Below are 14,093 nucleotides of genomic sequence, written 5' to 3' on the forward strand. Positions count from 1 at the left end.
TCCGGTATCCAGCTCCCAGGTTGGAAGTCAAAGAGTTTACTTGTGTCGTTTCAGTACAGCGCAGTGCAACACACACACACACACACACACACACACACACACAGTACAGAGGAAAAAATATTAGATTTTAGTGTTTTTTTTTTAACTTTTAGATTCGACCAACACTCCAGAACCAGTGAAGTGTAGATTCAGATGCACTGCAATGAGCATGGACTCGTAACTTGTGAGTGTACAATTAGGTCCATAGTAAGTACTGACATAGAGTTTGTGATTGTGCACTAACTGCCTCTGAAATAGCACCAATTCACTAATTTTGTCCCATCTCCTTGGATTTAGAGTATTTCCATGTCTCGCCTCTGTAACCTTGCATAGTCTGGGGTCAGGCTCCATGAAGTTGAGATTAAGGTGGTGCACAGGTCACATCATCTAATGAATGACTCAGTTTTTCTGTGACCACACACAGCACGCCTTTATGCCTCTGGTTTGGATTAATCCTACAACAACGTAAATCTGGGATGAGCAAACAGCTCCATGATCGTTAACAGAAACCTCTGGAATATCAAAAGTAACGAAAACAAATTTTTTGTTTATTTTCTGAAATAACACTCAAACAACACTGCATTTAAAGAAAATCATGACAAAAAAAACCAAACATTTAGAAATGGCTTTAAACTCTAACAAAGTCATCATCAGTTATTAAAATTGTTCCTTCCATCTGCTTATAAGGCACATTAAAGATCAGTTTCACTATTCATGACATCTCAAATTATGACTCAAAAAGGCTGTAGACAATTATTGTCCAATTCAATAAACACTCGTCAACTCTACAAATTAAAATATGCAATCAATGAATATTTTAACTTCATTAGCAAAGTTAGAATTTTAGGCAAAAGTCCTGACATCAATCTGAGCTCTGTAAAAGCTGACTTGTGTCTTTGTAATGTTTAGTACCTTATGATTATTGAAATTTCTGACATACAGAGGCCGTCATCCATTAAACAGCTGATTCAGTCAATGCAAAATGAATCTGATTATCTCTGAGTTTGGGATTGGGGGAAAAAAATCCCAAGCCCCAAAAACCACAAAACAAAAAATTTTAAAAATGAAATTTTGATGGCAGTTAACTGACTAAACTAAAAAGTAACCTCAGGATTTAATTCACTGAAGCTCTGCAGTCTTTCATGATCCATCTGTCATCTATTATATTATCTAAATCTAATTACAAAGCCAACCAAAGAAATAGGAATCAAAGGAAGTGCAGTAATCCATTTTTACCATCACTAACTTATAATATTAAAGTTTGCACTCTGCCTCGTCAGCATTTGTCCATGAAATAAGTTATTCATAATAATTTGTCAAATATATGAAACGATATGTTAATACTGCAGAGCTGACAGAGAACTGATCCACCAGAGTCGAGGTGCCAAAGTATCCTGTTAAAGCTGGAGTTTACTCCTTTGCTCTCCACATATTCTTTGTTAATGCATGCATGCATCTGCTACATTTTGAAGGTAAAATGTTATCAGCTGTGCCACGTTTAAAGTACTATGTAAATATAGAGTCCATAAGGAGGCCCTGAGCCAGACTGTGACTCGTGGTGGGGACAAAAAAAAAAAAAAAAAAAAAAAACAAGAGTCCCACACCTGGAAACACTTCTCTGACATCACTGTTCAAACCATCTAACAAAAGAGTAGGGAAGGAATGTGCAGCATGGAGACCGTGTCCAAGTCCTGTCAGTGTAGAGTGATCTCTTCTTCATCATCACATTCATCAGTAGCCGAGTCCTTACTTTCATTCCCATTTCGCTGCAGTAACGGCAGCTCAAGTTCTGGGCTCTTACTCTTGAGCTGCCTTAAAGAAGGACCCTTATCTGATGGAAGATAGAAAATTTACACCATCAGCATGGTCACCACCCTGCAAAGTCTCCTTCCTCCTTTCCTTTCTTTCCTTTTTAAAGATTCTGAAGAAAACTGTGACATTACATGTAGAAAATGTGATATGTAAACTAGAAATCGGAGAACAGACTGTTCGGTGAACAAGGGCACATTCTCAAACGTAACTTAAAACAAAAAAATTTACATATTCAAAATTCCTGGATTTTACTAAAAGGGAGCTTACCAATGGTTTTTGTGTAGAAAATAAAAATATATTATATGCCATTAAAAAAAAATGCTTTGAGTATTTTTATGTTTTTAGGATGTAGAGCAGTAAATATGGTGAAAACATAAATAAAACTTACTTTTAGAATAATATGTCTTGAGTCCCACGTGTAATGAAATACCACACAGACACACAGCGAATCCCAGCCAGTTGAGCATACTCATTTTGTCTCCCATCAGAAAAGCGGCTAAAAGCAGAGTGCATACTTCCTGCAGGAAATCAACACAAGGAACAGAGAAGACTTCATTAGACAGCTCTGAAAAAACCCAAGTCCACATGTAACACAGTAACAATCCCTTATTTATTACATAACATTTTTAGAACATATTTACATGTAAGTACACTGAGATCAAAAAACAAAACAATGTATGTGTAGACATACTTAGTCAATAAAGTTGATTTTCATAATAAAGATGTTATATGCTTACATCCAAAGCCCTAGTGAACCCTCTGATCTGTCAGAACATCCACAAAGATTACACATAACTGCTTTAGTAGCTCAGAGTAAGCACCAAAAGAACCGCAACCTCCCATATTAAACTCAGCTATGGCTCTGGTATTGCGGACAGATTTCTTTGGCTTCACCAATCTAATTCAATTCTATTGATATAGCACCAATTCACAACAGCAGTCACCTCAAGGCACTTCTAGTGGCAGCCATCCACCAGCTGGAGGTGAAAAAAAAGATGTTGACAACACAGAAAGTAAGTAATTACCTTAAAGATCCCTGATATGGATAAGGTGAGGCTGGAGGTTCGGGAGACCAGCAGGAACTCAGAGAAGCCCAAACCAAAGGCCAGCAAGCCGCCAATGCTTAATGTGAAGAGGGAATACAGGAGAGGCGAGAGCTCCGTCACCCGGAATAACTTCTCTGAGGTGCTGAGGCTCAGCCCTGCAGGCACAGAGGAAAGAATCAGGACAGATTTTTTAGGAGTGGCAGCACTCCAGGTAGATCGGCAATTACGCAGTTACAATAGTTTTCCACGGACTGCTTATAGGGCTTGCCCACTCATGTCTTTGGAAAGTCCAATATCTTGTAGAGATTTTATAAAGGAGTTCCTTTTTGTTCTTCTAATGAGAGGCGTGTGGTGAACCACACTGCCACTTCTGCTTGAATCAGCAGTGTTTTATTTGTAGATTACAGCTCTGGTGTGCAATGTGTTGGGATTCAGAGATTCTTTTATTGCTACCATATAATTTGCCTTATGAAGAATGTATTAATAACATGTTTCACAGTATCATGTATCAGTAATATTTCCTACAGGGTTTATATTGCATTGAATATGTCTGTCATCACATTGACCTTTCTATTTTTATAGGTTGAGTTCATTTTATACACAATGCATAAATGTGCTTGGTTAGAGTTGATGTTCCATTCTAGAAGGTTTTAAGCTTCACTGGTGAGAGTGTCCAGATGATACATGCTGAGGGGAGATGAGAACATAGCAGGTTAATTGCATGCATGCTTACAATACACATATTAATCTAGTAGCAGGTTTGAGCAAAGGCCTAAGCGTCTTCTGCTTCAGTTTGAGACTGGCTGCAAAGTACTCTACTTAGTGATTAATGATGAGGGTCCATTATTAGCTCTCAGAGATGCTAAGACCTGAAGTTATTACCCTAAAAGGCAAGTAATGTAGAAAAGAGAAGTGATATGTCGGTGTATGGTTATTAGAAGTGTACGTGATGTACCCTTGTCTGCACGGGTTGAACTTTTGCCCGTCTGTCACCATGTATTTTTGAACTGTATTGACGTAGATGTGATATTTTATCCTATAGAACCAGAACCCAATGTATTCTTGTCAGAGCAAAACAATCCGTATGCTGACGGTTGGTTGTTCTCCTGTGATAATAAAACTCATCGTTTGATTGCACTTTTCCGGAGCCTCCGTCGTTTTTGTTGTCTGGTCTAAAGTTGATCGATCTCGCAACAAATGTTACATGCTTGACTGTGGCACAAAAGCAGAGGCCCTCTGTCACTGAGCTACATCTGGACTGATGTGCTCATGTGAGTCCCCTCAGTAAGGCTGCCCTTAAGAACAGTGAGACCACTTCTCGTAAATTCCATTTCATAAATTATAAAGAATTTGGGATATCATTTATCTGAAGTGAAGGCAGCTGGACCACACCTCAAACAATCCCCTTCCACTCCAACGTCCACAAATGCATACTTGTCCCACACACTTGTTTGTTCTTGTTCCTGTGCCCCATCGTCTCACTCCCATGTCATCTCTGATCTGCCAGGCCAGGATGAACCGCGAGGAGAGAGAAGACGAGGCAACAGGAGTTTAACAAAATGCGAGATTCTTGCAGCCTTTAAAGCAGTGTCGGTGAAAAGAACTGTGGCTACATTACTGGACCAGTTTTTTGCTTTTAATTACATTCACGGTGTGGCACAATGTGACGCATGGATCTCTGCCTTTGTTTATTATGTCATACGTTTTAGGAATTGAGACGGACTTCAAGACTCTGCACTGCAACTGATGTACAGGTGGGAGTACAGAGGAGAGACGTTACAAGGGAGCCCAAAGCAGAGAAATGAGAAGAGCTCGTAGGGTGCTAGAGCATATTTGCAATTTCAACACACGGGCCGTTGTATTGTGCTGAAACCAATCAGGGCTGTGTTTTAAATTTCACAACTTTTCACACTTTGGTTCTTGGGCCTGCCACAGAGTCCAGTAGCAGAAGGAAAAGAAACACTGTGGGTGCCCATTAATCAAGCACCTGCTACAGGGCTTTGATAATCCTCCACTTTCTGCAGCTGAGCTGAACCCCTGAGAAACTACTGCTAATCTATTACACATGTGAGCTATTGCCTATTTACATGTAAATGAGGTGTGGGTGTCAGAATAGGCACCGTGTTGACACATAATCAGTTTCTTATGACCATCACGCTGCACAGTGGGGTCTGTAAAGGTTTTCAAAAGACTTGAAATGCCATAATTAGGGGCTACAAAAGCTCACACAATTCAAACTAGAACAACGATTAAGGGATTTAGGAAAAAACACAGCACACAGATTTGAGTGCCGACTTGGCTGAAAGCATTAAAGATGTAAGAAAACAACTAAGCGATCTGTCTATGGAGGAAATAGAAAAGAAACTGAGATTCACAAAACAAACATTTTATGAATCTGGTTCCAAAGCAACCAAAATACTGGCTAAACGGTTAAAATCAATACAAATAAGTAATGCAGTTAATAAGATTAGAGATCCAAACACCAAGGAACTACTATATGAACCAACACAGATTAAAAAAAAAAAAAAAAAAAAAAGCCTTTCAAAAATACTATAAAACATCGTATAATCAACCCGACCAGAAAAACGGACAAGAAATTGAAGAGTACTTGGCTCAGTTAGACCTTCCTTCTATTGGGACAACTCAAAATGAATTTTTAACTAAACCAATCACTAAGGAAGAACTGGATAAGGCAATAAGGAGATTGAAATCTAATAAAAGTCCAGGGAGTGATGGGTATCCCAATGAGTGGTATAAGACTTTTAAAGAGGACTTGGCTCCTATTTTGATAGATTCTTTTAACTGGACATTAAAACACGCTAAAATTCCACCCTCTTGGAAAGAGGCCATTATATCAGTCTTACCAAAAGAAGGTAAAAACAGGAAAAACTGACTCTTATCACCCAATCTCTATCTTAAATGTGGATTATAAATTATTTACATCCATAATCACAAGACGCTTAGAGCCGTTTCTCCCAGATCTGGTGGATGAAGACCAGACAGGATTAAGGAGCGACAGACACTAGATAATATACGACGCACTTTGCATATAATTAACGAAGTTAATAAAGAGAAAATTCCAACAGCCTTAGTGAGCTTAGATGCTGAAAAGGCCTTTGATAGAGTCTCTTGGATATTTCTTTTTGCTGTTTTGAAAAGAATGGGCTTTAACAGTATCTTCATCGAGTGTATACAATCCTTGTACCACAGGCCATTGGCTAGAGGGGACCTGACAGACAGTTTTGAGCTCTTCAGAGGAACCAGGCAGGGTTGCTGAATCCAGCCCTTTTTGCTCTGTATATCGAGCCTTTGGCTCTGTGATGGCATGCCACACATGGTAAGCTCCACACCTCACCACTAGTTGATTCACCTTAGTTTAATTTACAGTCGCTACTTTAAAATATTCTACTTATTGTTCAATACTGTTTCTTTATTAAATGTATGTATTTTTCCATCACACCTTCCCATGTTTATATGGCGTGCACACATTAACCTTGAGGTCAAAGTTCTGTTTTATGTTATATTAATACATCTTTCTTTGTTCGAGTTACCTGGGGGTTGGCTTCTCCTCCTGTCTGGCAAAAGGTGTGACAAAGGGCTGGGAGACCTGAAGTACCACTGACAGCCTAATTGGATTGCACCACATGCTTGATTGCCTGGGGGGTGTTTCATGTTTGTTTAATTGTTTTGTATTAGTTGCTTATATGGCAGCCATTTTGTTTTCCCCGTGTGTGTCATTTGGTTTAGCAAAACCAGTATTTAAGTTCCCCCATGTGTCATTTCAGCAGGTCAGTTTATCATATGTTTGTTTGAGGTTTTGGTAATTATTATCTTGAGTTTAGTCTATTGAGTTGACCTCTTTTATTGGTCTGCCTGTTTAAGTTTTGGCTTTGTTAAATATATTTTCATATTTTTGGGTCAATAAAACCCCTTTTTTGAATTAAAACCACCTGTGTCCTTTATGCTTTACTGCTTGGTCCCTGACAGGCTCAGTATATATGGCAAAGTGCAGACTTAAAAAGGGGTTTTAGTTTCTAAAATTGAACAACGAATAGGTCTCTTTGCTGATGATATAATTATATACCTACAGGATCCTGACAAGACCTTTCCTCGATTGATTAAAGCATTAAAATATTTTGGCAAAAATTCAGGGTATAAACTAAATATCGTAAATGGCCTGCATTTGTATAGCGCTTTTCTAGTCATTAAGGACCCCAAAGCGCTTTACACTACATTCAGTCATTCACCCATTCACACACTGGCGATAGCAAGCTACGTTGTAGCCACAGCTGCCCTGGGGCGCACCGACAGAGGCGAGGCTGCCGGACACAGGGAAAGACTCAAGTACTTTGTCTGAATTATTTCCCCAAAGATTCAATTCAAAACGAATATAAATTAAAATGGGACTCAAATAAGATCAAATATTTAAGTGTCTATCTAACTAGCAAAATAAGTACACTATACGAGGCAAATTATGTAAAGATTAGTAATACAATCCAAAAAGATTTGATTAAATGGGCTCCACTTGTCATGGACCTTAGCTCAAGAATAGAGGTAATAAAAATGAATGAGCTTCCTCGACTACTGTATCTATTCACTTCATTGCCAGTCCATATACCTGATGCACAATTTGGTAGATGGGATAAATTAGTTAGTAGATTTATTTGGAAAGGGACAAAGCCAAGAATAAGATTTAAAATACTCCAATTAAGAAAAGAAAAAGGAGGACTTGCCCTCCCGAATTTCAAGGAATATTGTTTACTGGTGTTCACCGGATTACACCTCAAAATGGAAGCATATGGAGATAAATTATTGCTCATCATGTCATCCACAAGCAAGATTGGGAGGAGAAACTATCCAGTCTACGAACACAAATCTCATTACTGAATTCACTATTAAACTCTGGTGGATTATAGTGAAGAAATATAGAATTATAGAAGACTGTAAATTGCTGATTTGGCCTGCATATTCTCAAAAATTCCAAAGTGGACAATGGGATAGTACATTTTTAAGATGGGTCAATAAAGGAATTACAGCAATGTGCACATTAATAGACGGGAAAACATTAAAATCCTTTGAGAATCTACAGAGACAGTTTGGACTGGATAAATCAGATTTATTTAGGTATTTTCAATGAAGACATTTTTACAAATTAGGAAGAAGCTCTTGAGAGAAAGAAGCCATATAATAGAAATAATAACAGGTGCATATAAAAATCCTCCATCAAGAATTTTATCGAAATTATATAATGGTCTGCAAAATTTGAATAGGAATGAAACATTATATATCAAACAAAAGTAGGAATCTGAATTACATCTTGAGTTGTCAGAGGATGACTGGCGTATGTCTCACACAGCATAATTCCACCAGCTCTAGACGATGGAGAGAATATGGCTGGAAAAATGTGATTAGGTTCTTTATTACTCCTTATATCAAAAGCAAGCAGCTGAAAACACCCCAACGATGCTGGAGATTATGTGGAGACTGGGACGCCAATCATTCTCATGTGTTTTGGAAGTGTAAAGATATCAAACCTTACTGGGAAAGCATTGCAGTAACAATGAAGAAAGTGCTGGGGTATGACGTGCCGTGTAAGGCACGAGTATTTTGGAATATGGGAAAAAATAAGGAGGACCGTTACTTGTTTAAAATTATGTTGTCGTCAAGCAAAAAGGTAATAACAAAAAACTGGCTGAAAAGTGACCCTTTAAAATTGGAAGAATGGACTGATGTAATCGAGGACATATATATAAAATGGAGAAAATGATCTACACCTTGAGAATGAAATATGACAAACACCGAAAACAGTGGACAAAATGGATAGCCTATAAGACTCACTCAGCCCCATAAGGCAGGGACCTCTCCTCCTTGTTTTTGGTTTTTTTTCCCCCTCTTCCACAGATTAGGTGTCCTTTATTCCTTTTAGTTTGTTTCTTTTTTCATATTTTTGTTTGCATGTACTATAAATTTGGAAAAAGTACAAAATAAAAAGTTTAAAAAAAATAAAATTAGGGGCTACAGAGCTTAATTTAATGCAGCGACAAAACATGAAAGACAATGAACTTATGTCTATACTCACCTTCATTAAACAGGAAGAGAGGAAAGAGCCCAAGGAACATGAGAGGTTGGAGGTGGTACATGGCATCTATTGGGTTTTGAAGGCCTAAAACAGTGCGACATGAAAAAGATGAAAAATGCAGGGAACTGTGTCCCAGCTGGGAAACCTCAAATCATAGCAGAGTTTTAAATCAGTGCTTTACAAGCCTGGCATATAGTTAAAGTTACTGATGTTGGGCTTCAATGTGTTTACTTTGTAAATACTTATGGATAGATGTTGCTGTATAAACTCAGAAAAAAGACAGTGGGAAGCAACAACCCCACTTCACCTGCTGTTAATGTTGTGTCAAAACCTGCATTAGAGTCATCACTGGTGGATCTTGTTAACTTGTTGTAGACCATTCAAGGATAACGGCTAGGTTGAAACCACATAACAAGATATTTTAGGTCTCTATGATAGTTGTTTTCTTTTTTTTTTTTTGTATTTCACACCAATCCTCTTTGAAATGGCGTGTGTATCCTGTTTTACTGTATATCTGATGAAAGCCACAGCCCAAAATTAATTGGTGTAGATCCAGGTTATAGGCTTTTTAACCTCTTTGGAAGCTGTCACTCCACAGTGGCTGAACACTTACCCAGCTCTGCTTTCTGCGTGAGGACCTGAGTGAGGGTCCATCGAATCCCCCCTATGAAGGATGCTAGGAGCACCAGAATAAAGCCTTCCAGATTAAACTGGGTCGACTCAAAGGTAAACATAAAGAGACCGCAGGAGATCAACAGGACCACCAGGATCAGAAACGGGTTCTGGATTAAAAGGGAGAAAAGACAACGACACGCAGCAGTTTCAAGTTAAAATTGCACAGGAAACAGAAGAAGAAAGTAGAGGATAACAGGTAAAAGAAGAACAGAACAAAGCACAAGCTAGAGGAGAGAGTAGACGGGAGGTAATGATTGCTCATTACTGCTCATGTGATTTAACCCCCATCAAGCTGCACAAAAACACCACTGTGCTCTGTAACAGGAAGTGATACAATACCACAGTTAGAGCTCAAACGCCTCAAAGCGCTGTGACTGACTGTTGTGATTTGGTGCTAAAGGTGGACAGAATTAAATCTTTAAGCTATGACACCATTAAGAAAAATTGGCAAATTTATAACCGAACCGGTTATAAATTTGTGCAGGTGCAGGACTTTTTTCAGATTAGAAAGTTCTTATGTTCTGCTACAGCCACAGTGCACTTTGTGAACATTGCTGGATGTCTGCTTTGTGCATTGCGCCACAATCGAGGAAACAGACTAAAAGAATTGCCTCTTGCATCATTTTGCCTGTATAAGAAGCATGCTTAATTCTCCAGTTGTGTCTGGGTGACATTAAAGTGAAGACAAAACTGCACTGTTAGCACTGCTGTCAGTGTCATGTGATCGGTACACTCACCGGCTCCTCCAGTTTAAAGACCAGAGAGAAAAACAGGATAAAAAGCACTGCTGAGGACTTGGTCATGGTATACCTTGAATGACACAAAATAAAAGTCGTAGAATATGTAAAGAACAATACAATGACTGGTTAAGATAAAATACTGACACATATGAACTTATAATAAAAACGTCCAAACCACAAACTTACAGGCTAATGGTGATGAAGAGGAAGCTCCAATTGGAAAGTCCAATATCCAGCGCTGTTGCGATGGCTGCAGGTAAGAAGGACAGAACTTAAGAGTACAGGATGACAGGTTCATTTTAAAACCACTCATTTCAGTGCATTTAGAGTGACTAAACGCATTTAGAGCACAAATACTCACTAAAAAAAACAACAACAACAACAACATGTATGTATATAATCAATCCCACTGCCCTTTATTCACATATTAAAATCACCTTGATGTCATTTTAGTGTATACAGTAAAACAGAACAAAATATTAATTACTTTTGATTTAATTTCTCTGGATTTTTGCTTCTCTTAGTCTTTGATTCACTTTTTCCTTCTGACTCTTTTAAACTAATCTTATTACAACTTAAGTTTGTGCAGAATTTTAGTTTAAACGAGGCAAAACTGGTTTGGAACGGTTCATTTAATGCACTTGCTTTTAGATATTTTCATCATTCTCGTCGGGGTTGTCGTATTTATTCTCTCCACGTGGACTTTAGACGAAGCATTCCACAGAGCTTAGTCAATCGGTGAACCCGATAAGAGGCGACTGTCCCCCGTCTAAATCACCAGTCTCCAGACTCAAGATAAAACTCACCCGTGGGTGCTACTTTTCTGAGGTACTCTTTCCACCTGAGAGTAACGCGAGGTTTCCCTGTCCACCACTGCACAGCCTGTCGTGTCAGAGCTGACAGACAGAAGATGATGGTGAGGTGAACTAAAGTCATGAAGAGGGGGTAGTGGAAGCCCTAAGAAAGGGAGAGAAACAGTTGGGGTCATCTAGGATGGACTAGTCAGTGTAAGTCTCTTTCTCAGGATCCAGGAGATCCCCAGACAAGCAAAGCAGAGCGTCCTCAGGTGCTCATTTTCATTAATCACCTTTAACACAACCAAGCATGTTATAAGAAACTGACAAGGCTGTATGAGCTTCTTTACTCACCTTCATTAGCCATTTGTTATAGAATGTGATGCCTATAGAGAAGACATAGTAGAGAAGAACTAATCCAACAGTGCGCAGCCCCCTGCACAGGAACTGGACTGGGCACGCCATACGGGACTGCCAGGACCAGCTGTCCACAACACACAGCTACTGCAGAGGGGCCATCTCCGACCTGAACCCACATCCTCCCCGAACATCCATACCAGACCTTTTTACAGCAGAAACACCGCAGAGAAGAAAAGCAAGGTAAGAGCAGGGCTGCGTTTGTGCATATTAATGCTAGTTAGTGGAACAGGCGCTCAGACAGAATTTAAGCGAAACCTATTTGATACAATGTTAGCATAACGGCAACATTCATTTTAGCTCAAATTAAACGTTATCAGCTACTAGCATTCTCTTAACTGGTTGTGCTAGCGGATAAGCAGCTGGTAACAATGTTATGCGAATCTTTAAAACTGTCCGTTAACCAACAGGAACATCAGACAACCCCAGCAAACGAACTCACCAGCAACAGTGCTCCAACAGTGACTGAGAGAGGAAGGCTCACTGGATAGCTGCTACGTTTTATAAGTCAAACTGGCTTCTTCGTTAACTTGCCTTATAGTTCATTAGCTAACATTAGCCTGTCATTTAGCATCTATATTGACTTGTTAACATTATCAGGCCAGTAATTAGCTATAATACTCAATCCGGTTGACTGAGATAAGCTTTGAACATCACTTGGCAGGGCAGGAGTCCACAGCAAGATCCACGGGGACGTGTCACTTACTCACGGCAATGAGCACGTGCTGAGCCCCCGCGGTCAGGCTCTCAGTGTTTACTTAGAATCTGAGCCCTCTGTTCAAGCACCGAGATCCATTTCTTTCCACGAATGCTGTGAGGTGTTGTTCTTCGATCAGCCACTTGAACAATGCTCCTGTTTCCACTCACACCACCAACTTGCCATCGCCCATTGTGCATAGTTTGTCTAGATCTAAGGTTTAGCTAAAATAATACCAAATGAAATTGGCTTAGCTTAAACACACGTGAATATAGCTTTTTACATTCTAAGCAAGCTACGTGTCGGTGATTCCCGCATACACCCGGCGATATGAAATTAAGTTTGGGCTTCCGATGCAATCAAACAGATCGTGCTTTAAAGGAAACTCACCGTCAGCTGTGTTGGCTATACTGACGAATAACACGAGTAAATTTAAACACTGGCCACAAGGGGGGAGTATCTGTGATTTCTAGCCCTGTCTGTTTCCTCTCCAAACCACCACTTCCTCAGTCAAGGAAACAAAAGCGGAAGTCGGCGCACTTAACAAGCTGTTGTTGTGAGACAGTCGTGAACAAGCACAAGGTAAGGTTAATGCTAACGCGTATTTAACAATGAGCAGCTAATGTTGAGGTTTGAATAACGCTTGCGGGTGTTTTTCAGCAAATGGCGGAGGAGGAGGACGAGCCAGGCTTCGACGAAGAGTTGGAGGACGGCTCCGGCGGGGTGGATGTCGGCTACGGCAAGAGAAAGAGACTCTTCTCCAAGGAGCTCCGGTGCATGATGTACGGATTTGGAGATGACCAGAACCCTTACACGGAGTCTGTGGATATTCTGGAGGATCTGGTGATCGAGTTTATCACGGAAATGACCCACAAGGCCATGTCTATCGGGCGCCAGGGTCGCGTCCAGGTGGAGGACATCGTTTTCCTCATTCGCAAAGATCCCAGGAAGTTTGCTAGAGTCAAAGATCTGCTGACCATGAACGAGGAGCTGAAGAGAGCTCGGAAAGCTTTTGATGAAGCAAATTATGGCTCTTAAACTCACAACGGGACTGGTTGTTATTCCTCCCATGACCTTTGTTTCTTTTAATTTACTGTTCGTTTGCTCGTGAGTTCATTCAGTCTTCAGACTGCATGTTTGCGTCGTGTGTGTGTTTATAGACCGTATAACAATAACAACGAATTTCAGTGTATATGCTTGATTTCAGACTTTTTGGTTATGTAAAATAAAGCAACTTGCCAATAGTTTTAAAATAACCAGGTCCTCATCTCTTGTGCACAAACAACTTTCTTTTTTTTTTTTTTTTAAGCACCAGAACCAGAAAACATAACACTTTGTTTTAAAGCACAGCATTGTGCTGTGTTACCAATCTGATACGTGAAGAGTGGATCTGCACAAGAATTTAAGCATAATTTTATTTTGAATAAGTAAAGAAAAAATAAGTATGTAACTTAAACCCACAGATTGAATCCTCAAATGTATGTGAAGTATCTAAAGAAAAGGTTTTAGATAGATTTAGGTTGTGTAAATGACATTACACGAGAAGGGTTGCTCTTCATATCCCCCTTCTGGACACACTGTGGTAATGAAACAAAAAACACAATACAGTAAATTAAGCCACAAACTGCTGAGCAGCTGAAATCCTATGTCAAGCACGAGTGAAAAACAAACCCAAAAAAAGAAGCCAATTTGCCTTGTAAAACTACACTTAGGCTGCTGCCCCCGCGACCCGGCCTCGGATAAAGCGGATGAAGATGGATGGAAACTACACCAGCTGGTATCATCGTCTCCCAA

At 39.7% G+C, this 14,093-nt stretch overlaps 2 protein-coding genes across 2 annotated transcripts; one reads left to right on the forward strand and one right to left on the reverse strand.

The window, feature by feature from the left end:
- Nucleotides 1-566: 566 nt before the first annotated feature.
- Nucleotides 567-11,650, reverse strand: LOC146681436 (solute carrier family 35 member H1-like). The gene is made up of 9 exons (XM_085447687.1): nt 11,540-11,650; nt 11,198-11,348; nt 10,578-10,641; nt 10,389-10,461; nt 9,590-9,758; nt 8,977-9,060; nt 2,877-3,052; nt 2,240-2,369; nt 567-1,870 (listed from the first exon to the last, which is right to left on the reverse strand). Exons 1-9 carry the CDS (start codon nt 11,648-11,650, stop codon nt 1,734-1,736), a joined length of 1,095 nt encoding a protein of 364 aa, XP_085303813.1. The 3' UTR covers nt 567-1,733.
- A 1,170-nt stretch (nt 11,651-12,820) lies between these two features.
- On the forward strand, nt 12,821-13,543 carry taf13 (TATA-box binding protein associated factor 13). The gene is made up of 2 exons (XM_085447695.1): nt 12,821-12,881; nt 12,960-13,543. Exon 2 carries the CDS (start codon nt 12,963-12,965, stop codon nt 13,335-13,337), a length of 375 nt encoding a protein of 124 aa, XP_085303821.1. The 5' UTR covers nt 12,821-12,881; nt 12,960-12,962; the 3' UTR covers nt 13,338-13,543.
- Nucleotides 13,544-14,093: the final 550 nt, after the last annotated feature.

This window comes from Copadichromis virginalis, linkage group LG23 (genome assembly GCF_057382275.1).
Source record: "Copadichromis virginalis isolate Kocher_CV1m ecotype Utaka linkage group LG23, C_Virginalis_male_GT1.1, whole genome shotgun sequence".
In the NCBI taxonomy this organism is placed as follows: domain Eukaryota; kingdom Metazoa; phylum Chordata; class Actinopteri; order Cichliformes; family Cichlidae; genus Copadichromis; species Copadichromis virginalis.

Coding starts and splice junctions, on each gene's coding strand:
- LOC146681436 (XM_085447687.1), bottom strand. CDS start 11,650: ATGGCGTGCCCAGTCCAGTTCCTGTGCAGGGGGCTGCGCACTGTTGGA. Junction 11,349..11,539: donor ATAACAAATGGCTAATGAAG/GTGAGTAAAGAA, acceptor TCCCTTTCTTAG/GGCTTCCACTACCCCCTCTT. Junction 9,759..10,388: donor TCTTTAAACTGGAGGAGCCG/GTGAGTGTACCG, acceptor CTTTTAATCCAG/AACCCGTTTCTGATCCTGGT.
- taf13 (XM_085447695.1), top strand. CDS start 12,963: ATGGCGGAGGAGGAGGACGAGCCAGGCTTCGACGAAGAGTTGGAGGAC.